General features: G+C 36.8%; 4 protein-coding genes and 2 non-coding genes across 7 annotated transcripts in view; 3 read left to right on the top strand and 3 right to left on the bottom strand.

The window, feature by feature from the left end:
* The first annotated feature begins 736 nt into the window (after positions 1-736).
* On the top strand, positions 737-3,364 carry LOC148904294 (uncharacterized). 2 transcript variants are annotated; one of them, XM_089025456.1, is made up of 5 exons: positions 737-940; positions 1,048-1,118; positions 1,329-1,371; positions 1,770-1,800; positions 2,235-3,364. In XM_089025456.1, exons 3-5 carry the CDS (start codon positions 1,368-1,370, stop codon positions 2,533-2,535), a joined length of 336 nt encoding a protein of 111 aa, XP_088881582.1. In that variant the 5' UTR covers positions 737-940; positions 1,048-1,118; positions 1,329-1,367; the 3' UTR covers positions 2,536-3,364. The 2 variants fall into 2 exon arrangements, with proteins under 2 accessions (XP_088881582.1, XP_088881581.1); XM_089025455.1 differs by lacking the exons at positions 737-940; positions 1,048-1,118 and adding an exon at positions 1,132-1,233.
* On the bottom strand, positions 3,175-7,864 carry LOC148904293 (uncharacterized). The gene is made up of 12 exons (XM_089025510.1): positions 7,853-7,864; positions 6,424-6,872; positions 6,207-6,310; positions 5,688-5,800; positions 5,439-5,512; positions 5,199-5,308; positions 4,868-4,966; positions 4,514-4,606; positions 4,294-4,403; positions 4,046-4,198; positions 3,765-3,884; positions 3,175-3,668 (listed from the first exon to the last, which is right to left on the bottom strand). Exons 1-12 carry the CDS (start codon positions 7,862-7,864, stop codon positions 3,519-3,521), a joined length of 1,587 nt encoding a protein of 528 aa, XP_088881636.1. The 3' UTR covers positions 3,175-3,518.
* Positions 7,865-8,139: 275 nt separating this feature from the next.
* LOC116286565 (50 kDa hatching enzyme) lies at positions 8,140-13,595 on the top strand. The gene is made up of 6 exons (XM_031693123.2): positions 8,140-8,300; positions 9,700-10,073; positions 10,724-11,040; positions 12,067-12,102; positions 13,202-13,324; positions 13,509-13,595. The coding sequence occupies exons 1-6, from the start codon at positions 8,226-8,228 to the stop codon at positions 13,538-13,540; spliced, it is 957 nt and encodes a 318-aa protein (XP_031548983.2). The 5' UTR covers positions 8,140-8,225; the 3' UTR covers positions 13,541-13,595.
* Positions 13,596-17,066: 3,471 nt separating this feature from the next.
* Positions 17,067-17,139, bottom strand: Trnav-aac (transfer RNA valine (anticodon AAC)). Its single transcript has one exon. It is a non-coding gene; the product is annotated as a tRNA-Val (tRNA).
* Positions 17,140-18,263: 1,124 nt separating this feature from the next.
* On the top strand, positions 18,264-18,337 carry Trnar-ucu (transfer RNA arginine (anticodon UCU)). Its single transcript has one exon. It is a non-coding gene; the product is annotated as a tRNA-Arg (tRNA).
* A 4,073-nt stretch (positions 18,338-22,410) lies between these two features.
* Positions 22,411-24,486, bottom strand: part of LOC116286566 (uncharacterized) — a 72,951-nt gene continuing 70,875 nt past the window's right edge. Inside the window, exon 61 of the mRNA XM_089025448.1 lies at positions 22,411-23,667. Within this exon, the coding sequence (XP_088881574.1) occupies positions 23,556-23,667 (112 nt within the window). The 3' untranslated portion in view covers positions 22,411-23,555. The remainder of the gene's footprint in view (positions 23,668-24,486) is intronic.

Raw genomic sequence — 24,486 nt, 5'->3', positions numbered from 1 at the left:
CTTCAGAAAGGATGTCTACGTCTTTTTGCTAAAATTATGCAATTATTTAATTTTTTGATTTTTCATTTAACATGCACTCAAGGTGGCTGAGTACTTTGGTTAATTATAAACAGAAAATTGAAACTTTCTTAACATGAAATTTAATACTGTCAAAAATGCAAAGAGAAATGGGGTGTCCCAATCTTGTTTTTGAGATAATCACTCCGAATTGACATGCGTTTGTACAATTTTGGAAGAAAAATAGCGAAATCGAGCTCTGAACAAAACAAATAACAAAACCGAAACTAAGGAAGAAACATGAGTAATTTTCTCCGAACACGTAATTTACACTATATTTATCAAATACTGATAAAAGTTGTTTTAATAAACTAATGTATAGACAATGGAAAAACTTTTTTGTGCTCAGGTTCTACGGTGTGCAATTTATCGTAAAAATTGAGCACAAAAAAAAAAAAAAAAAAAAAAAATAGAACGGCTTTTTTTACATTGTTCTGACAAACAGAATTGTCTTAAACTTTGAAAAATAATGGAATATACCTGTTATTCTGGAAAATAACAAAAAAATATAGAATCCTGTGCAAAATTTGAGGGTTTTGGACTCTTAAAGTTCAAAGCTTATCTGGTTCTTCAATAAAATCGTGAAGATTCTTCAGCGGTTGGATTTTGGGCGCGCGCACATCGTGGGCTCCAAACGAATGTTGAAAAGAAGTCAGCCACCTTAAACAGGAAGTTCCGGTATAAAAGGCGCGTGGCCAGGCCAAACTCGAGTCAGTTATCTGTCAATCACCGTGGAGTGCAGATCTCCGCTTATAATTTTGCTTAGAAACGTGAGACGGCTAGGTCGGCAAAAAAACAAAATAAAAAAACAAACAAAAGCAAGCAACCAAACCGCATTTCACAGAAAAGAAAGCCTTTATTAGGACTCCACATGCACAGAACGGTAAGTGTGACGTCGATAAAAAAGTTTTCAGCATTTAGTTTTTACTGTATATCCGTCAAAATGAAAATATTTTGTGTGTTATCTGAAATTTTTTTTTTGTTTCTTAGAAGAAAAACCAAATCAAATAAAGAAAACAAAGAAAATGAAGATGAAATAAATAAACAAACAACAGAAAGAGGTGAGCTGTAAATTGTAACAGGTAAAGCCGCTAAATTTAGTCAGTAATAATGCGATGCGCCGGCGCAAAAGAAACAAAGCAAGCCCGCGAAACTGACAACTCTCGTTTGGTGAAGGCACAGTATATTTCTGGATTTGCAAAGTTATTCTGCCGTCATTCCAAGCAAAATACATATTTCAAAGTTTTTCTTTATTTTCTTTATCGTTTTAGGTCAATAAGGGAATTCAGAGAAGCTCCAAAATAAAAATAATGGGTAAGTCAAATCGTCTTGTTCGTTGTTGTTCTTGTTGTCCTTGAATCAAGATGGCGGTTCTGTCAAGGTTATCGCTGTTTGTTTACACAGGGAATGATACTCAAGCAGGCTTTTATAAATAATTACATTGTTATAATTTGTTTTGCAAGAAAAGATATGAATGACCGGCAATTATCAGAAAAATACCAAACGAAGCTACTGATCTCACATTTTCTACTGATCGTACTGAGGTTTTTTAGCCATAAAGTAGTACACAAATTACGCGTATACGATGATACAAGGCTTCTAACTGTGACTATGCAGTTTTGTCAAAAACCATTTTTTTCTTATCAAAGTTATCAATAGCAAAACCACATTAAAAAATGGTGAGAAAACCTAATATCAATTTGTTGTTTCAGGTGACAAAAGAATACATACCTCTTTGACAAGGTACAATTATTGCGAAAATAGACATTTGAAATATATATTTATATATATTATTTAGCAAAAATAGGGTCAACAATTAGCGTATATATATTTATATTCACCTCAGTCTGTAATTTATACAAAGTGGAAAAATATTATGACATTGCTTTTCAGGGCCGTAACCAGAATTTTTACAAGGAGGGTGCACATCAAATAAACATAATCGAGGAAAAAAAAGGTAACCAAAAGAAAGCAGAACCAAAAAAAAAGGGGAAAGGTAACTAAAAGAAAGCAGAACCAAAAAAAGGTGATAGATGGGGGGGGGGGGGGGAAGGGGGTGAACGTGCACCCAGTGCTCCCCCCGGTTACGGCCCTGCTTTCATAGCACCAACAAAATAAGTATCATCTTATCATTTGTTTTCCAACTGATGTTTTGTTTTGTTCTTCCTTCTCTCTAGAGATACTGGAAAATGCCCCTACTGCCTTCAGATGCCTTGTGTGGTTTTAGGACAAGCAAGGCCTAGAGGACGACCTTTGTCAACTAACCATGCAAGGCGTCTGAAAGAGTACAGACTCTTTTATAGAAAATTGAAAAAGGAGGGCTTATGGTCCAACCAGACATACCTTGAGAGAAAACAGGAACTGGGGTGTCACATTGGTGATGTAAGAGAAGTAATGCCCCTATGTGTTGTTGAAGATGTGAGGAAAAGATGGCCAAATCCTCCTCATATTCCATATATGGGTCATAGACGTGCATAATTTTTCATAACAATCACGGCTATCGTGAACAATCTGCACCGTACAATAAAGTGTTGGTAAGGTGCTGGCTGACCACTTACCGACCACTTACCAACCACTTATAAACCATTTACCGACTACTTACCGACCATTTACCAACCACTTATTGACCACTTTACCATATGATGCGGATTGTTCACAATACCCAACATGCACTATCTATTATAATTGGAAATAATAATATGGGTAAAATGCTAGAAAATGATATCAGGAATCCTTTCACTTGTTAAATGATAATAAATTAGTATTTTTTCTTTTATATTCAATTACTGTATACTGTTGTAAACCCATATATTGGACGTCTTGTCTTGTCTTTCTTGCTTGCTGATTGGCTATTTTCATCATCAATAATAGGACAGAGAAGTAAAAGATCTGATGTCAATTTGTTAACTCAGCTTCAGAATTTGGATTATTACTTCTTTGAAGTGTTTGTAGGGGCTTACTTCTTTTCATCACCATCTTGTGACTCCACAGCTCCTGCATAGTGTGTATTGGTTGTGAATGTTCATAGCCTTTATTTTATATAGTTTTCATAGAACTTCATAAGATGCTGATTGTTTTGAAAATTACAAATACAGTTATTGAACAATAGCAAAAACACAAAGTTTATTGACATTTTTTATTTGTAAAAGGAGAAAATGTACAAAATATGCAAACAAGAAACACTCTGAATTGTAAAAATCTGTAAAAGAAATACACAAGAATCAAACACCCATATGAGCAACATTTCATATGCATTAGTACTTACCTGTACCCTATAGTTTATAAAAAAAAACTATTTGAATGTCTATTTAGTGCATTGTACCATTCACTTTTTTTAAATTGGGCGGCTCTGAAAAGAGCCATTTTATATGCATAGATCACACCAAAGAAAACATGTATGTGGTGACAACACAAACAAACATGCGAACAACACCAACAAAACACAGACAAGTGCAAATACACTACAAACAAGCAGAAAAGAATGTGTGCCAAATAGAGTTTCTAAAATTAAAAGTTTTGGGTTTTCTCACTCTTGTAGGGGCCTTTCTATCTGGGTTTCTGGCATACTGGTAGTTCTGGACTGAGAAAACATCTCTGTTGACATTTTCATTCTGAGAAAGTTATAAAAAAATGTTAATTACATGAAAAATGTATTTTTATATCAAAAAGTTCAATATAGTCAATGTATAGTTCTATATAAAACATACCCAGTCGAGAACTGCAAGTTGGATTCTTGTTGTGTAGCTATCATCCCCGAAGTTGATTCGTTTGGGAGCATAAATCAAAAGAGTGGAATGGAAGGACTCTATCCAATAAGTATCACGGCACTGCAAGAAATAATTGAAACAGTAATTAGTTAGAAATAATCAGCTTAATCAAAATAGCTGCAGCCTGTAGAAAAAAAATATTCAAAGTACATTTATGTTTCTAAACTTTTAGCTCACAAAACCAGAGGACGTGAATACTTCAAAATTATTAATAAACTTACTCTCATATAGTCTTCAGGATTTCTGTAGATCAGGCTGTCAGTGATGGCCTTTCTGTATGCCTCAATTGCCTTTGGATTTTCCAAAGACTTTTTGCTGCATACATAGTCAGCCATCCAACACCTGCTCTCCTTTGGGCATTTGGAATGTTTACCCTGGAAACAAAATAAATCACAACAATAATATATGGGTCATAAATATAATTATGTTGAAAGTTACACTGTCATTGTTTGTTGAGGAGTTTACACACCTGATAATGTTCAGTTACATTCAATAGTGCTGCTCTGAACTCTTCAGCTGTCTTGTTTATAGTAGAAAAGTCTTTCATTGTGTAATAGCAATGTGTTTTTGTTGCTTTAGCTAACATTGAAAATGAAAAATCTAATATCTTAAACTGCTTTGATAAGGTAAAGCATCTAGAATTACTGTAATTTGATAAATAAATGTACACATTTAAATGCAGATCCTACCTTTATCAGATAGCTCAGAAAACCAAGTGGTTCCTTCGCTCTTTTTTGTTCCTGTGGTAATATTTTTCATCAGCTTTTTCATGTTTTTTCCACCTACAGATCAAAAATTGAATCATTTGAATATTTCCTTAAAAACTATTGAATTTGAATAAATATATAATTTTTATTTTTGTTCCAAATTTATCCTCATTTATGATTGGCTGAGGGGTGAGGGCAGAGACAGGATAAAATTACAGAGTTTGTTTGTAAAAAAGTTGGAATTTGAAGGGTGGGGGTCTTAAAAAAATCCTCTGTGGGGTTATAAGGACAATTTATTTCTGCAATTACACATTTTTTTATATTTTATTACATTACCATGCCATGTGTCATACGAATTTAATATTCGTTTTTCTTTTACTGCCCAGTTTTGTATGGCTGCAACATTGTCATGGCAAATTTCAGCAATCTCATGTCCTGTGGTAAAAGAACACTAGCTAATAGGGGCAAGTTCACACCAGCTACACAAGCACATAAGAGCATATGCAAATGAAACTCAGAGTGTTTTCCAAGTGACTGAAAGTTTTTGTTATTCCTACTCTTTGAGGTTCTTATGCTTATATACCTAGTGTGAACCAGCCCTAAAGGTACAAAATCATGTACAATGTACTTTTGAAATTGAGACAATAGGAATTTTCAATTTTCATACCAATTTCTTCAAATCTGTCAAATAACACCTTTGTCATGGGTATTTCTCTCGAAGCTGCAGAGGCCAAGGTAGCTTTTGACCAGTTCACTGTCATAAGTATTTTCTTGTTGCTAATAATTGAATAAAAGAATGAATTGTTGTCTTAGAGCTAGATCAATCAATTCACCCCAGAACATAATAGTAAAAATAGAGTTTCTTTTTATACACAATAATTAGTCAGGACTAGTTACTAGTACTTACTAGTATGACATAGCTGTTACTGTTGTATGTTGGGCATTACGAGAAGAATCATGTCTGGCATCAGTTATAACAATCTGTATTCAAAACAACATATCATATAAATTTCTTTTTTTTTCTATATCTTACTGAAATACAATTGAGTTAGAGTAGATGAATGAATAAATTAGCAAAATTCTACCTAAAAGCATCCTAGTTGAAAAACTAGTTGATGAACTGTAAAATGAACTATTGGCAGATATAAGCACTTACATCACCATCATTATCTATATAGTCTTGCTCCTTCTGGGTCTCTTCCATAACTGATCGAGTGCTGTCCTCATACACTGATTGGATTGCAGCAACGTAGCCCATTTTATTGAAAACTAAAAACATTACGGATGAATTATAAGTTCATAAACAGGGTTGGGAAATGAATCAAATTCTCTTGTGAACTGCATGCATGTTGATTCAGAATGTGTATAATCAAATAATCAAAACAATCAAACAAACAAAAAAGAAAAAAACAATACAAAACAAAATCAAACAGAAATGAAATTGAATTATCTTGTTGTAGCTAAAGTGTAGTGTCAGTGAAATCTTCATAGGGGTCAAAATAAGTAGGCTGCAAGATAAAGTACATAAAGGTTATAAATATGATATCAATTACAGTGCAATAGAAGTATATGCTATCACTATTACACATGCACAAATCAAAACACTAGTAATAAAATGAAATTGCACATGAAATCATCTAATATCGCAATATCCGATGGCAATATCTAAACCTACCTGTATCGAGATATGTGTGCTCAACTGAACCAAGAAATGCTGCTTCGGTGAAGCTTCTGTATTGGGTTTCTGTCAACCCAGAGCTCATGAATCCATGGATTACTCTAAGACAGTCCCGGGAACAGTAAACAAACATTTGTAAGAAACTTGTTACTGACTATTGCAAGAAAGATAATGATTTATAAGCTAAAAAAAATGACAAGAATGAAGTGCTCACCTGAGGTTAGCGACGTATTTTGATTTCAGTACTGCCGAACTAAACCAGACAGTTTCATGGTTGTTTTCGCATCTGAAACTTATACGTCCACAGTGCCCTCTTCTTTCCATCTGGAAGCTGCCAAGAAGCAAAAACCCACCGCAAACAGAACAGCATCCTTTGGACTCCGTCAAGCCCTTCACCAGGCTACGAATCGTAGCTGTACAAGCGATAAAGTACTTTCCGTCGTCGTCCTCCAGAGCTGTGTGGATTTCTGCCCTTGACGGCTGACCAGAGGAAGAAGAAGGCGGAGCTAAAACGTGAAGTTTAGCTTTCGCTTCAAGTTTTTCCGGAACGGCATATGAACTCTGAGACTGACTTTTATGATGAGAGTCGTAAAAGTCTATTACTTTCAAAAGCCACGAATAATTATTGAAATCTTTCAATAGCTTTTTAGACTCCGCTATTCTCTAGCGAAGTAATGAGAGTTTCTCCTCACTATCTTCAAATTGAAGGGTAAATCGACTTCTCTTTCGGCATTCTTTTGCTGCCATTTTTAACAAAAATAGCAAAGAAAACACGAAAATGTGGAAAGTGTCAAAGCTGCTAGTATTTTCCCGCGCAAAAACGTACAAAAACATTGAGCAAAAGCGGAAACAATAGGTTGCTTTTGGGGGGTTTCATATCGCATACACCGTACGCTTTTGTTTACATTCTTCGGTATTTGTATTTTTCCACTTTTTCGTTTATAACTTAAATACACTAAGCTGATGTCAATTCCTCGTTGATTTCTAAATGTTTTTATTATAAAATTATAACATTTATCGTCATATTTCAACAATGATAAGGTTTTTCAAGTTCTCAACTTCTCCCCGTCCACTTCCACCATTTTGAATTCACCCATTTTAAAAATTTAAATCTCGGATCTGACGCGTAAGGGGGCGGAGCCCCCCTTTTTATAGTGGAACTTCCTGTTTAAGCGATCTTTACACTCAATTAAATTAGTCGCCGTTGCATTTTATAGCACCACAGCTAACAATACATTCATTTATTAAATTTTTATCGTCCTGTAATAAATGGATTGTTTAAATCCGCTATTATTCACCTCGAGCTTAACTTGACGGGTATCAGTTTTAAAGAAAAAAAAAAAAGCGAATTGAAATTCAAACCTTTTTAACATGTTAACATGCCGGTGAATAAATACATTTTTTGTGATAAAGTTTATCTATTTATATAATCTCTGAGTTAAAAAAATATGTATATAAACAGGTTGTAATAAGAGTACTTGCATAACATTCGAGCCGTTTTTCACCGGTTCCAGGTGATCTCGGGGAAGGCGCGCAAAGGATTGATGTAGTTGATCAGGCAGTCCTAGTATCAGTTGTCTATCGGCGAACAAAGAGCTATCATTTCACGATAATTTCATAAAAGAATTGAAACCATAACGCACCATTTGACCCATAGGTATTCGTTTTAAGAATTGGTAGAATTTTAAATGTATTACTAGTCCATAACGTAGCTAGGGAGGCAATGATTCACTGTGTTTTTTTCTGACTTCGGTCGCCATGTTTTTCTTTCGATGGACCTCCTGATCAGATTTCTTCCTGCGCGATGATTGGCTGGTTTTTTGATGGACTGTCAAAACGAGATCACCTGGTTAGAGATATTTGTACACTCGATAAACTAAAGTAAATAACGATGTAGAACTACAAACAATACCAAAGTATAAATTACAGAAGACTGTAAGTGGGAGCCAGTGTTAGATCCAACTCTAAGTCTTCGGGTGGATTTATTAATCTTTTTAGCGATTTAGAGTTGACAACATGCTCTATCTAGTCGTAGTTTTTCTGTCGTTTAGTGTCGTCGTACTTGGAGAAGATGATCAGTCAATGGCTGTGGTGAGTGAGAAAATTTTAATCTGGCTCATAGACCCAATGCGTGTTTTCATTAAACATTACATTACATACCTAGCTAACTGACACGTTTAGTCTTATGGTTTGTTTGCCTGTACTAAATTAAGTTTTGTTAGCAGCCAAATGTGCACACGTTCCATACAACTAATTCTATTATTCTCTTGTTATCGGCCGTGTTTTGTTTTTTAATTGTTTTTTTGTTTTGTTTGTTTGTTTGTTTGTTTTTGTGGATGTTTTTTCAGTGTTGTGGGTGATGTTGTTGCTGTTTGTTTTTATCTTTTTTAATGTCGAAGGTTTTCAGAGTAGCTCATGTTGTGGGACAAAGAAAAATAGCATCAAGAAATACATCTTTAAAAAAAAAAAGATCCTTCTTGGAAAGTGATTTTTTGTTGTTATCCAAATACTTGGAAATGTTTCTGTAACCTCACAACATGACTGTCGTTAAAAGCCTCTAGAGTGCAATGTGGAATTACAGTGTCCTTGTTAGGTTTTACTTTTTTTTTCTTCGACTCCTAACTTGTCACCCAAATCATCCTCCCCATGCATGGATCTACTCTTAGAGTGTACAAGATTAAGGACGTTCGCGTGAAATGTAGTTGCAATCAGAATGTTTTTAAACTTGTCATAAACATACCCCAACATATTCTTGTTCAAAAAATGAAATTTAAAAATAGGGGTCACCGAATTCGTTTTTTTTTTAAAATTAAACGCTGGGGAAATATGGTATTCATCGAGAGAAAAACGTGCAGAAAATTAACTACCTCATTTCCCGAGGGACCAGGCATTAAGTGTTTTTTTACATAGCAATTAAGAAATATCGAGAAGTCAGTTAACGAAATAATTAAGAACTTTATTTAGCAAGCTATCTTTGAATTAAAAAATGCATGGAGACTGACGAATGATTTTACAAATACAACTCACATACATCCTTGTATTTCGCTACCAAAAAGCGAGGAGAGTAAAACAGTATTTTTATTCCCTTTTTAGGTATTTTCGGATTTTTTCGAATCCTTTTTCTCGACGAAAGTCTGTATATTCTTCTCTAGAATTACTGGAAAATCTCTGTCTTTTTTGTTTTTTTTCCCTTCATTTTTTTGCTTTGAACTCCATTTGTACTGAAAATTCCAGAAAATAATATCTGCTCCCGCTTTGTTGCTTGCGATTGGTTCAAAATATCACGCCACCGGCGTTAAGTCACGTTCTGATCACGTGCACTTCTTTATTTTCAACATTCTTGTCACGTTCAACTTATAAGCTACTTATTTCCCAGTCGGGATACATTTAGATTTAGCTAGTGTATTTCAAGCAATGAGAGTTTTCGGTTATATCGGAAAGTTTCGTGGCTATATAACGAATTCAAGTTAAAAAATCTATTTCCATCTAGAACTTCCTCAACAAGTACAACTACATTTCGAAATCCAGATCTGGAATCCACGACTTACCATCTGCTATCAAGAAATTCCAGGAATTTAACAGCCTCCCAGTCACCGGTGAACTAGACCAGGCAACGGTAAAATTGATGAAGACGCCGAGATGTGGTTTGCCAGATGTTGACGATAATGGCAACCGACGGCGTCGTTACGTCACATATGGAAAATGGAGGAAGAGTGCCTTGACGTATTACGTCGAGCATGGCGCTGACTTGAGTAAGACACAGCAAGATAAAGACTTCAGAAATGCTCTTCAGTTTTGGGCTGACCAGTCGTCGTTGACGTTCAGACAAGTGTATTCAGGAAATGATGCTGATCTTAAAATCAGGTATAGACAAGAAACACTGAGGTAGTGCTCCTCATCTTGCGTACACGGCTACGGATATTGTAAACCGTAAAAATTTCAATCGCGCTAGTGGAACAGTCATCTTTGAGTGGTTTTTATGTTTTACCCTCATACATAAAACAAAGTTAAGCAATTTTTTCAACGTTGAAAAGGTCAGGCTGCCAAGTTATGTTAAAATCCCTTAAGTTATTTTTTAAACGTAAAGTAAAACCAAAACTTAACTTTTTTTCACTTCATCTCAGCTATAATTTTCCGACCAAATACACGCTTTTAGTTTTTTATGAAAAGTGACGTCATAAACAACGTAGGTGTAATGACGTAATCACACTTATCTGAAAGCCATCCATTTCACAAACTGGTTTTATGTATGAGCGCAAAACATAAGCAAAACCTACCAGAGATTTTTTTAGAATTTTTTTTCATAATAACAACTGTGGCTGGTAAATACGTAAAGCTTAAGTTCTCCTCAATTAAGGTGTTTTCTCCGGTTTCTTTCTTCTGCGAAAAGTCTGAAAACCTAGCATAGTAAACTCGAATTCGACTTATGAACACCCATTTTATTCATTAGATTAGTATTGGTCGCAGGGTATGAATATTTGAGGGTTTTTAACGAATCTTTTTTGTGTTTAAAGTTTTGGTCATTACACACATCAAGGCACAAACGTAGAAAACACCTGTGGATATCCATTCGATGGACAAGGAGGAGTCCTAGCACACGCCTTCTTCCCCGAGGATGGACGCGCTCATTTTGACGAGAGTGAAACCTACACATCTAACACTGACCAAGGCACTAACCTTCTCTGGGTGGCAACCCACGAGTTTGGACATTCTCTCGGGCTTTCTCATTCCAATGTGCAGGGTGCAGTCATGTATCCTTACTACACGGGATACACGCCTGGAATGAAGCTGCATTCTGATGATATCAGTGGTATACAAAGCTTGTATGGTGGTAAGCAACAGTATTTATAGATCTAAAAAAATATATTTTACAACCACCACTTCCCATGCGGGGCTCTTCCGCGAGGTTCCCTCCACACGTACTACCACTACGTTCTATATTGCAACACACAACTCACATGTTGCCTTTTACGGAGGGAGGAAATCGGAGATCCCAGAGAAAACCCTCGTGGCAAGGGAGAGAACAACACAACAAACAAACTCAACTCACATAAGATCCAGTCTGAGCTAGGGCTCGAACTCGGACCACAGCGGTGAGAGGCGAGCAGTAAACCACTACACCACCTATGCCACCCATCTATGGCCATTAAGTTGGAGCAAGGGGCCAGACCAAAGGGAATTTCACAATTCGAAGGAAGCTGAGGGATGTGAATATTCATGAGTTTCAGTGAAGGTCTGTAGAATTTCAGTGTTAATTCGTATTGTTGAAGTCATGCATGTTTCCTTAATTTATCGTTGGCATTTATGAAAATTCCGACGCTGAAATGAGACAAAACCGGAGTGTGAATGAGTCTGCATAGGATCAAGGGAACACAATTTCTTGTGTGTTATTACATTTCCATGTGTGTCCTACACATGGAAACTGTACCTGTTGAAAATCAGATATCTCCCTTGGCTAATTATCAGTTTAAGATAATTTAAGATCACGAAAATAACACAGCGGCGGATCCAGGATTTTGTTCAGGGAGTGTTGCTGCGCACAAATTTAACCCAGTGAGGGGTGCACCCATTAGAATACAAAAGAAAAAACAGTATTGGTTATCTTCGAAGCTGGGGCACAAAGTCGAACAAGGGAGGGGTGGGTACCCCCTGTACCCCTCCCCTGGATACGTCCCTGTAATAAGTGAGCTGGTTTTTTTTTTAATGCAGGCGCATGGAAGGGATGGGGGGAGGGACCACAAGTCAGACCACAAAGTCAGTATGACATTTCATCTAAATAATGTTATTTTTGTGTTTTCTTAAAAATAATTATTCAAACTCTCAAAACTGTTTTACATTGTTCTCTTCAAACCTGAAGGTCCAGTCCCAACTGCACCAACAACAAGCGCCCCAGGTCAGTAGACAGAAATTGAAGTCGTACCTAGGATAAGGGGGATGGATGGGAAGTGGGGATTGATTGGGCCCTCTTGAGAAAAAGTAAAACGTCTAGACACTTTATTGCCTCTATTATATAGATTTATATATTTTTAAATAAATGGCGGTAATTTAACCCACGAGAGATGAGGCGGTAAGGCGTGTGGTCATACAAGGCTCTTAATTTACCTATTACGCATGTTCATAGGTAATTTACAGTCAAACAAGCTCACGCGTTGACCCCTAGAGTCGATTAATGATTTGAATTTTCGAATTTTGATTTCATTATTCAGTTGAAATTTACAACGTCGAAAACGAAGATATGAAAATACCAATCAACTTTAAATTCAATATACGACATTTTGATTGGTTTATCAGTGCTAACACAGCCGGAAGACCAAGAAAACAAGGCGGCCAGAAATAGTCTTGGCCGTGTTTATGTGCCGGGAAAGCGTTAACCTGATATTATTCGACAGGAAATTGTTCATTTCAGCAATAGCGGATTGTCCAATAAAGCAATTTCGTGACAACTGAAAATTTCTAGTTGGGGAGTCCAGAAAATACTTCAACATTATCGACGACATGGAACTGTGTCTCCATTTCGCTCAAGGAGGGAGCGTTCCCTACAAAATTTATCGTCCAATTAATTGAGGCATGGAAATCACAAAACCTAGTGTGTATGCTTATGAAATAAGAGAGCGACTTCTGCTCGAAGGTATCTGTAATTTAGATGATTTACCTTCTTCATCACGAGTCGAATAATGAACTGAATTTTCATTTGAATATTGCAATATTGCATTATTCCGGTTCATACGTATAAAAGGAATAATTGACTAATGATTTCATTAATCGAATCGAGCTTGTTTGACTGTAAACCATTGAAGTTGTTGTTCCTTAAAAGACCTCTTTACCGTGGTCGTTTTCCCTTTTCACACCTCGTGTCTTTCCCTATAGTATCGTTTTTTGATTTTGTTCAATGGTTGTGAATGAGAAAAAACGTGAATATTAGCCCGTTAAAAACTTGACGTAATCGAACATGCCTAAAATATATACTGGGTTAAATTATTTGTCCGTTGCAGACGTATGCAAGGATAGGTCGCCACGCTGTGATGCTTATAAAGCTGCTGGACGCTGCACGAGCTGCCGTAAAATTCATGAAGAAGTGGTGCAAGAAAACATGCTCTTATTGCTAGATTATCCAGGTGAGTGAGAAAAAAAGACAATGTTGATGATCAAAAGAAAAACAAGGATGTTTGAATAGGTCGTTGCGTTTGTTAAATATAATTGACGGTCCTTCGGATGGGATAGTTGGATGGGTGGATAGAATGAACGGAATGAATGGATTGATGGATGACTATTTCACTCTATTTTTTCTTGTTTATCTAGGACCAGCACCTTTTGCTAACGGACTGGTGTGACTAGCTAAATGGCATGTTTGACAAAGAAGAAATCATTAAAAAAATTTTCAAATAAGTACCAAGTAGTCATTATGTATACTAAGAGAAGGATAAGGAAGGAAAGTGAAAGGTTAGGAATACAAGAAGATATGGGAAGGGAAGGGAAGGATACAAGAATGGAAGAAAAATGAAGAGGAGTGGAGAGGGGATCAAAAGGATAGGGGATCAAACGGAGAGGATCTAGAGGAGAGGAGATATAAAGAAAGAGAAGAAAAAACAAGTTTTGAACTTTGATGTCTAAAGGTTCATTTTACGGTGGATCATTCGCATGCAATTAATCAACGAACTGATTTGGTACATGTGATAATGATAATATTAATAATAATAATAACCGATGTAAAATATAAACGAGAATTAACAATTAATGGAATAGTAAATGATAAAATTTATGTCGTTGTTAAAATCAGTCGTAATACTTCTTACATGTACCACAGTGGCTGAGAAGACCGAAGTTTTTATTGAAGGAAGAGTGAGTGCCGGCGGGGGGCACTAAACAAATCTAGCCGGAACTTAGATCAGCGCGAGATGTAATGCACTAGTCAATTGAAACCCCCGACCCCCGACCCCCGCGGCTAGCGGGGCACTGAACGGGGACGTGACGCGTTTTTGATGTGCTTTTAAGAGCATGATTGCACTGGGAGTTAGGGGATTTAACGAATGATTTTCTCAGCGGGGAATCGAGCGGGGATTTTAACGCTCGTTTGAATATGTAAGAGCCTGGAAACAAGAGGTCGGCCATCTTGAAAAATACCAAGAAGGCGTTGTGATTCCAAGCACAGGCAGAAAAAAAAACCCATGCTCCCCTGGACATGCACAATAGCAGGGGTTTTAACAGTGAATGTGTCCCCGACTACCGGGGAAAATGTCTGATTTTAACACCACTGAAATGTTAAATTCCCCGGTATTTCGTGGGGGTCGGGGGGGGGGGGGGGGGTTTCAATTGATTAGTGCATAAATGACATGAAAAAGAAATGAGTACAAAATTCTTCAACAAAAAAACATATTGTAGAACTTGTTTTTAAGTCTTTACTAGTCCAGGACAAGCTCTTTCGATGCTGTTAGATACAGAGAAGAAGGCAACAACTTCTATCGAATAACAAGAGATGAAAGAAAGATAGTCAATCACAGCTGATGTCCACTTGGCTACCAGGATAAATAGTTATTGACGCCTTTTGCAGTAGAGTTGTAAAACACAATATGCGTAAGGTCGCCAGAAACGTTGGTGTAGATCCATTGTCAGAGATGTCCAAGAAATGTTGATTCTACCAGATTCAGTGTCTGTGACCGTCAAGTTGAAATTTTCAGAACAGGGAGCTAAAAAAAAGTTATTTATTCTTAATTATTAATAATAATAAAAATAAAAATAAATATTTATATAGCGCCTATCCAAATCTGCTCTAGGCGCTTTAAACAAAAAGAAAAACCACAAACTGTGGTAGGCTGTGAGCTTTGCTTGGCGCCTGTGGCTGCCGCTACACAACCCATACCACAGGAAAAAATAAAAAATAAATGATACGAAAATAAGATAAATAAACACACACCGGGTAACAATCCCCTACTCTTACGAAGAATACAATAGGATCTTTTACGTCCACTTTATCGGGGGTCAAGTGCAAGCAGACGGGACCTCCGGTTTTACGTCATTATCCGAGAAGACGCTTGCTTGATGGCTGTTGGCTCCTACGAGCTCCTCCACCCTTTGACAGGTCTTATTTTTAATCCTACTGGGTGTCAAGCCACCCTCCTCACTTGATAGCCGTTTAGACGCCGACGACCCGTCCATGTGGCAGGTAGTACTGAGTTACATGGTATCAGTAGCAAGTTCGAAAACCTGACCATTCCATTCTAATTTAGAGAGCCGTCCTATTTCTATTCCTACTGGGTGTCAAGCCACCCTCCTCACTGGATAATCGTTTAGACGCCGACGACCCGTCCATGTGGCAGGTAGTACTGAGTTACATGGTATCAGTAGCAAGTTCGAAAACCTGACCATTCCATTCTATTTTAGGGAGCCGTCCTATTTCTATTCCTACTGGGTGTCAAGCCACCCTCCTCACTGGATAATCGTTTAGACGCCGACAACCCGTCCATGTAGCAGGTAGTACTGAGTTACATGGTATCAGTAGCAAGTTCGAAAACCTGACCATTCCATTCTATTTTAGGGAGCCGTCCTATTTCTATTCCTACTTATTTTTTACGCATGCTCTGTTCAAAGTTTTCCGAGCCATTTTCACCTCTCTTGAGCGTCTTTTTTTTGGGACTACGCTCAAACCTCTTCTCAGGCCGTCTTCTCGAAAATCAAATTATATTTTCGAAAACTAGCTACACAGGGATTCGGATCTAATAATGGACCATCTAACTTCACAGTTAAGGGAGGATTTACAATTAAACGTTTTTTACAAAATTGACAAAAAACACAACGTGTACTTGGTTCGAGTGCCCTTACTGTAATTATGTTCTTTACCCAATTGAAACACCAGGTAAACTTAAAAACAAAACTACTTTTGAAAATGAAAGAAAAAGCACGACTTATAAATATATGGAATATGTGTTCCAACAAAAACATAGGGAAATTATAAAATCTTAAGTAAAGATGTATAATAATACTTTAATGAGAACACAATTGTGAAAAAAATACTGCACGTGGTAAAAATATATGGATATTGTAGAATTTATGTTTATGTATACTTAAGAATTTATAACACTAAAGATATGTATATGTGTGTATATTTAAAAGTTAACTACAAGATGTACAAATGCTCTGTATAAGTTCTGCTCATAATGATAGTAGTTTCAAAGTTCTTGGGATAAAAGAGTTTTTGTGTCTGTTAGTTTATGAGACAGTAAGATAGATTTTCCTATTGCTTAGGTTATAGTTATGTGTAGACTGTTCAGAGAAAAGATGTGTTAAGCTATTACTTTCTTTTAAACGTTCTAGTTCTTTAATGGCTTGTGTATCTCTTCTGTGAGCTAATGTTTCTGGAGTGTCTTTAGGAAGGCCAACAATTTCCAGACATCTTTCCTGAACCCTTTCAATCTCTGTAGCTAGGTAGACCACCCCAGATGGGACTTGCATATTCTAACAACGAACGAATCGTGGTAAGGTAGGTGGTAAGGCTGACATCACTGGGAAGACCAGCTTTACGACAGGCTCTAACATGATAGATACGTTTACTAGCTTTCTTCACGATACTCTATACGTGTGAGTTCCAATTTAGATTGTCTTGTACATCAACACCGAACATGTAAAACAACAATTGGGGACTAAAATAATGAGACCGTTTATAGACATATTTGTATTCAAAATGAAGAAAAGAAGAAAAAGAGAAAAGAAAAGAAAAAGAAAATGAGTAAGAAAAGAAATGAAGTGGAAATTTAAAAGATGTAAAACTAATTATTATAATTTTTCTATTTTGTCATCAGTAAATTCCAATGCTCTTTTGGCTTTATTGATTGCAGATTACGGAATAAAAAGGCAAAAACCTACTGTTTCCGCTGGGGATCGAACCCAGGACCTTGTGCGTGTTAGGCACACGTGATAACCACTACACTACGGAAACGGTTGAAAATTTATTTAACGAAAAGCATCATCACTAATGATTATTTTGCTTCCTATTCGAAGCTAAGAGGACGACGAAGAAATAGAAGAGAAAGAAGAAAATAAAGAAAAGTGGGAATATAAAAGCCGTAAAACTAGATGATGAAAGCGTAATAAAAAGATGAATACCAACGCTGAATCTTTTAGTCATGTTTCATCAGTCAAAAGTTTGGGTGTAATCTTATCTCAAGTGGAATTTGCACGTCTGAGATCATAAAGAAAACAGCAAAAAGACTCTACTTGGCCTTACTCAGCTGAAACGACCAAGTTCTACACTGTATGCATCCGTTCAGTTTTTTTGTACGCCTGCATGTAAGTAATACATGAAAAGGATACAGAAAACTGAGAGCTTTGATTCTAATTTATGGTTATGAACTGGCCTATAGAAAGACCTTAAGCCTCTCGGTGCTAGAGACTATGGAACGCCACTGTAAGACCTTTTTTGACTGACTAGACTGTCTTAAGTAACTTGCACCGATTACTTGCACCAATGACTTGCACCGATGACTTGCACCGATTTATTCCCATTCAATACAAATTAATTTAGTGTTACTCTACGGCAGCAAAGTTGTTCCCGCTTTGAAAACCAACAGATATAACAACAGTTAAGTGTAGCTATTATATATTATATATTTAAGTAAGTCATAGTATAGTCGGAATCATATATATTAGTGGTAATCTTAATTGTATTTACGCAATTCAGCCTTTGGCTACATAAGTAGATTTGTAATAAAGCATCTATTTATTTAGGATCTGTCATTAATACATATATGTTAGACTTGGTTTAGTTCATTAATAAAAAAACTAAGAATATTGTGTCTTATTTTTTTGACAATTTTCGACAGATTTTTGGCAAGTTTTGGCGTAAAATTAGCAAAAAGGGACAATAATATTTTACTTTCTCGATTTTAAATCTTGTGCTAAACCCATTAAAGTGACATGCGAAACTCTATATACTTACCGTTATCTTTGTGTTGTCCCCTGGCAAGATGGCTGCCGTATCGTCGAGGTAGTCCGTTAAGTAAGTCATGAATTAATTCATTCGATTCGATATCTTTAAGCAGGTTTACATATTTTCTAAAAAATACCTCCGTGGCGCAATGGATTAGCGAGTTGGACTTCTAATTCAAAGGTTGTGGGTTTGAGTCCCACCGGAGGTGAACTTTTTAACCTTGCTTGGAAAAAATAGTTACCATCTCCACTTTGTGTTATTTTAGGGTTTTGAAGGTTACAAGTACGTCGCATGCAACCTTAATAATATGTTACTGGTAGGAGTTGTTGTTTTGAAAATTAAGCCGGTTGACATCGTATCTTTTCTGGCAAACTCTCTACTTTTGATTTACTTTTATTTTCAGAAAGGAAGAGAATGAAAGTTGGTCACCGTTCCTCCTCCTAAGCCCGTACACCACTCCTGGGATACACGCCATCAACAACATCTGAACGCCAAAGAGCCCTGTTGGTCACCATTGAACCTTAGATATTATCGGTCGAAGTGTAGTATTTGTTGCTCTTCTCAAGTCTTTCATTCGCCACAGGTACAGCAAGGGGTTGAGGGTTGAATTAAGCGCAACGATAAATTGACTGAATTGAGAAAACACGATAGCGTTGTTTATAGTAATTAAAGCATTTATAAAAGTATGGCAAATCAGAGGCAAGTATGAGAGAATTGTCAGGGCTAATATCATCAGCATAGTTATGAGAGATCTCTTGTACTTGAAAGCGTTGAAATCCGTTGACGCTGGGAGACGTGATGATGTGGATTGGGTCTGTTGCGCAGTCGATGCTGATGGGTTATCTTGAAAACCCGATGGTGATTGGTCCAATGACGGTGGTGTGTCATTTGAAGGTGCTTCATTCATTGATGCCGATTGGATGACTAAATATGATTGGTTGGGTGTAGGTGGCTTATTCTCCTGTTGTGATTGATCTGTGGATGCGGATTCACTGACTGATGCAGATTTTTTCCTTGACGTTGATTGATGTATCGATGCAAGAGGGTTCAACGATGCTGATTGGTTCATTAACGCTAATTTATTCTTCGAAGTAGAAGAACTTGGAGGACACGACACTTTGAGAGACAGCTTTTTTAAAGCATGGAACGACAAAGAATACGACACTGTTATTATGAGCAACCCGACTACGATAAAAACAGACCCAACGAGAAGACATGTCCGAAAAGGGAAGTACTGTATGGCAAGAGAGATACTCACAATACATAAAACCCAGCCACAAATCACTAACCATAATACACGTTTTAACGTGACCAGAGACTTATATGACATCTTAGTCTTAATGGCTAGGCATCGATCTATACTGATGAATGTTAGAGAGCCAAGTGATAACCCACCAAGGCAGTAAGCAACTCGCAGATTAACAACCCAAATCGCACAAAAGATATCAGTCCACTTTCTTAGTGCAGCAATACAGTACACAACGAAGAGAGGCTGTGCTATGAATCCCATGAAAAAGTCGCTAACAGCGAGACAGCAGAGGAAAATCCTTGATGGCGTACGAAGAGAAGGTGTCTTCCATATTGTCAGAATAACAAGAGCGTTGAGAAGAGTGGCACAGATGGAGCTTAGTGAGTGAAGGACGATTAAAGGAATGATGAAATCAGGATCAAACTGATCTATCTTGTTGTGCTTTTGCTTACAATCATCCATAGAACAATATTTCTTTGAAAAACTTAATTTCTAGTACAGTTTAGAAGAGAATAAGACAAATAAGTCCTTGTTCCATCGTTCTCCTTCTAAAGTTCTTTCTATTTTCAGTTTGTAGTCTAAGTTACTTATAAATGCAATAAACAAAACATCTGCAGTTATTAAATGAGTCAGTATAGTACTGACGTGAAAGCAATGATCTGTCAATATACAAGGCGGCCGCTAGTGATTAATAAAATGTAATGAAGTTCGAAAAAAGAGTTGTATAGTTTTATATAAAAGCTAGTCGAAGATCACTAATTGAGGATTGTGTACATGACAAACTACGGACCTGATTACCAATTAATTTTAACGTTTTGGAATAAATTCTCATTTGTCACAAGCCGAAAGGAACTCAAAAAACTAAGAGTTCCTGATCATAAGTTTCTAACACTTATTATCTTTCGAGGTAGTAATTGAGGTTAGAAAAGCAAATAGATTTCAGAGACAAAAGGTAATCCAATAGCTTTTGCATGTTTCGTTTGTTTTTTTATTTTATTCTTTTTTTTTTTTTTTTTTTTTTTTTAAGCTATCTGCCCGTAATACTTTTTATTTTTTCACGGCAGAGATAAATGAAGTATTAACTAAATTAAAAGCTGTGCCAGATGGTGGCATTCTGCATTATAAACTTAATATTATGAGAGTTTCATCTCTGACTGAGTTTTGCTAAGTGAATATATGTTGACGTGAAAAGAAAAAGTTTGAACGCTCGTTAAAAATGTGTGGGATGGATGGAACCGACAGGTTTTGAAATGTTTTGAATATTGAAATGTTTTTAAAAAGAACTAACTAATATAAAGCTTAAAGTAGGCGATACACCGAATCGAAATATGGCGACCAATTTGAATAACTATTGTTTTGACTGACTAGCCTCGTGTTCACTTGGAAACATAAAAGCATTTTCACATGTATAGGAGGCTAGTCAGTCGCTAGTCAGTGCATAACAATAGTTATTCAAATTGGTCGCCATATTTCGATTCGGTGTATAGTGGGTGAACAATAAATGACAAGTGGACGGATGAAAAAAAAACGTTTTATGGGACGCTGACGTGACTGTATTAGATTAAGCTTCGTCAAGAAACCATAAAAGTTTAAGAAAGTGTGCGAGGATATTGAATTGGGGAATGGAGGGGGGGTGGGGGTGAAGGGATGAAGTGCCGGGGGTGGGAATTTTTTTAATAAGGAAATGACAATCGGATCGGTTGCCCCATTATTTATTTATTTTTTTGGAACTAGACTAACTCAAGACCTTGAAACTAAAACTAATTCCAATCGATTTAAAGTATTAGATCTTTATAGAGAAACTTGCCATTCTCCTAAGATTAAGATGACAGCCAACTATTGAAAAATTCCATGTAAACGTTTTCTGATCACGATTTTCAGTTTAAGCCAATTTTTTAATTTTTTGAATGATGATTTCAAATCCGGAAAGAAAAAAGGGGTGTACGTTCCAAGGTCATTTTCGAGATATTTACGATTAAGGAGGCTGGAAAGTGTTTTGTCCCCTCACATACACTCACAATTATGAACTAAAATAAAAATAATATGACTATTATATGACAGCAAGTAAGCCAGGAAAGCCAAAGATCACAATAGTAGTATACAGAATAGGGGTTCTGCGTCGGGTGGATCAGGGTGGATCGTGGATCAACCCTTGCAATGACGTCAGCCCCATTAAATGACGTCACATCCTTCATAGTGATGTCACACCTCCTTTTCGGATAGGTCATATCTATTTTTTAGAACAACCCTATTATGACGTCATAGTTCTTGAGAAGGAATCAGAGCCGCTTCTGAGCATCCTCCTGGATTGGTCACATCTATTTTTAGAATAGTCCGAATTATGACATAATCAGACGCATGAACCAATCAGGGGCTGTTTTTAATATTCCAGAGCCGAGTCTCCCGAAATCCCTATCCTGGACAAGCTGTATCTATTTTTTGCTCACTGTATTATCTCGACTTTGGATTTGGTTACATGTTTCTATTTTAGAACACCTATGATCTTAGGATAGTAGAAAAGATGCAATGTTTATGAAAATAAAGTTTTCGGAACGTATCCCGGTTTTATTCAACCATATTTCATAGTTATACAACGATTATGTATTCTTTCTAACATGAACTTAGAAATACCACTCTAAAGTATTTTCATCTCCAGTAAAGTATTTTATCCAAAAGCGAATTGGTACTCATTCAGCGTCTGGAGTAATCGAATTGATCATACTCAGTAACTAACAATCCTATGATATACTCCAGCTTGTGATCCATTGGGTCAGGGATTCAAAAGGGAGAAAAAGGGGGTTAGGCGAATGCGAAATCGTACTGATTTTTGGAGCAAAACATGGAAGTGAGGCAAGAGTGCAGTAGAGCGAAAACTGCTTGTCAAGCAGAAATGTCAATCTTTGTTTGCTTAAACGTTGTATAAATTATTTTGTTTTTCAGAACATAAATATTCCATAGAAAGCGATAGAGGTAATTTTAAAGCAAAACCTTGACTTTCTTTTTGTTCCTTAATAAAGACACGCACAATGTAAGATGGTTCTCTGTCCTTTACTCTATAACCTATAAACCAATAATTGTACAAAGTTAATATTGGAAGCTAAATTATTTACAGAAACATTAGGTTTTAGATAAATTGTCCTGTTTGTACAGTGTCTTCCAGCTTGGAGCGCTTGATCTTATACACAGTACCGTCTTCTACTAACAACAATTTGCGTTTCTTTCCTTTATGTTCTACAGGCTGGATACCAGAATCGATAGCATATATGTTGTTTACGAATTACAAGGTCAACCACTTCTTTGCAATATCTTTCTTGTCTGTTAAGCACTGCTTTTTCTTATGTAGTGGTGTCTTTTGCTTTTGAACAACAGATTTTCCTAGTGGTACTCTAAGAAAATTATTAAAGTTTGTTTCCATGTCCTCTTGTCGTTTTATAAGTCTCTCCAAAGTTTTCTCCACACATAATTCTTTATTGTCTGTTCCAGTTTTTTCATCCTCTAAAGGTACACATATTCCAATTTTACTCCATTTTAACCATTTGACACGTTCGTCGGTATCCATACGGTGAACTTGATCGAGATGATTTGCTAGTCGAGCAAGATTGGTGCTTCCACATCCAAAGACAGAACAGTTTCTTCGCGTTCGACCCATGTTTACTTGACCAGTGACTCACTGCAAATGGAAGCTTTCTATTGCGTTTTTATGTATTTATTAGGCCCGATTTGGCCCGAAGTGGCATTTTGTGGCCCCATAAGGCCCGATGGCCCGTTTGGTTGTAGATCCTTTTCCCTATACAAGCATGCCCAAACTTGTTTGATTCCACCATTGTTTGATCTTTTACGTCATCGTAAAAGTGCTTGCCTTGCTGTTTTGCGCTATAAAGCTAGCGATTTTCTCATATTTTCTCATTCTACATCGGAACTTTGTGCTGTGAACATCTCCAAACAAATCTCCTACTCGTCTCGACAATATGCAAGCTTTGGGTCTTTTTTCGCGTCATTCTCTTCTTGGTCGGTCCAACAAGAGTACTGTCCTTTTAGAAAAAATTGCCCAAGAAAATTCTCTAAATAGAACCGGCGCTGTTAACTACAACTAGTATGGGAAGCAGGAAGGCGTATACAAATCACTATTGACGCCGTAGAGACTTTTAAATGTATGCAAGCAAGCGGTTGAAAAAGTTCAAATATTAACCAGAACAGTTGGGGGACCTTCCAGCTGTATTCCTTGATTTGTGAAAGATGCAGGCGTCATTTCAATCGCTGGTGGCTCTTGCCTCTTGGAGGTGTTCCTTCTGCAATACAAAAAGACTTTCAAAAATGAGCGCACAAATATCGAATACAGACACAGCTCCTATGCAGCCGAACACACCATGTTTGTCATCAAAGACGCAAAATTACATTTAGCATCTCAAGGCGTTGGTTTGGCTACCTCGGGTAGGATTTTTAACATTACTTGGACTGCCTGTGGTTTTGATTAAAGTTAGAGATGAGTGACTGATCAAGTGACAACGCGAACCGTTCCAATAAATAATGGCTAACGTTTTTTAGTTGGGACAACGTTGGTGTGTTGAATACAGCAAGTGAATAAGACGGATAAGCACCGCAGTAAAAAAAGATGTGTATGTTTCCTTCTTATTTACATTCCTGAATTGCCTCCATGACCATGAAAAAAACAAACGGCTTAAAGTGGTTGGGTTTGACAACGTAGGGAATTCGACTTAAAATAGTGATCGTGGTTGTTTTAGCGCAAAGGCAGTTTGCGTGACGTTGCCATTTTACTACGACTACCATAATGCTTAGTGATTTAAATTTCCATTCTATCATGAAGATGCTGATCAACTGACAAACTGTGCACGCGATTCTGGTAGTTGAAGTAAATGACGCTATTCTCTACTTTCACATCCCCATAATACTTTGCGTCTTCGTGGGGTAACCAATCAAAAACTGTCCCAAATTGAAAATTTTCTTAATTGAATTTATACTATACCCGCTTTTATCTGTACAATACTGATTATCAGTTTATTCCAAGTTATTTTTGCGTGTACAGATCATCAAGAGTTTTGGTCTTACAGAAAATGTATTGAAAATGTATTATGGGGATGTGAAAGTAG

Source organism: Actinia tenebrosa, unplaced genomic scaffold, assembly GCF_029948245.1.
Source record: "Actinia tenebrosa isolate PJP-AT-01 unplaced genomic scaffold, QUT_ActTen_1.0 utg344__unscaffolded, whole genome shotgun sequence".
In the NCBI taxonomy this organism is placed as follows: domain Eukaryota; kingdom Metazoa; phylum Cnidaria; class Anthozoa; order Actiniaria; family Actiniidae; genus Actinia; species Actinia tenebrosa.
The sequence above is the reverse complement of the archived record's forward strand: the minus strand, read 5'-3'. Positions and strand labels throughout refer to the sequence as shown.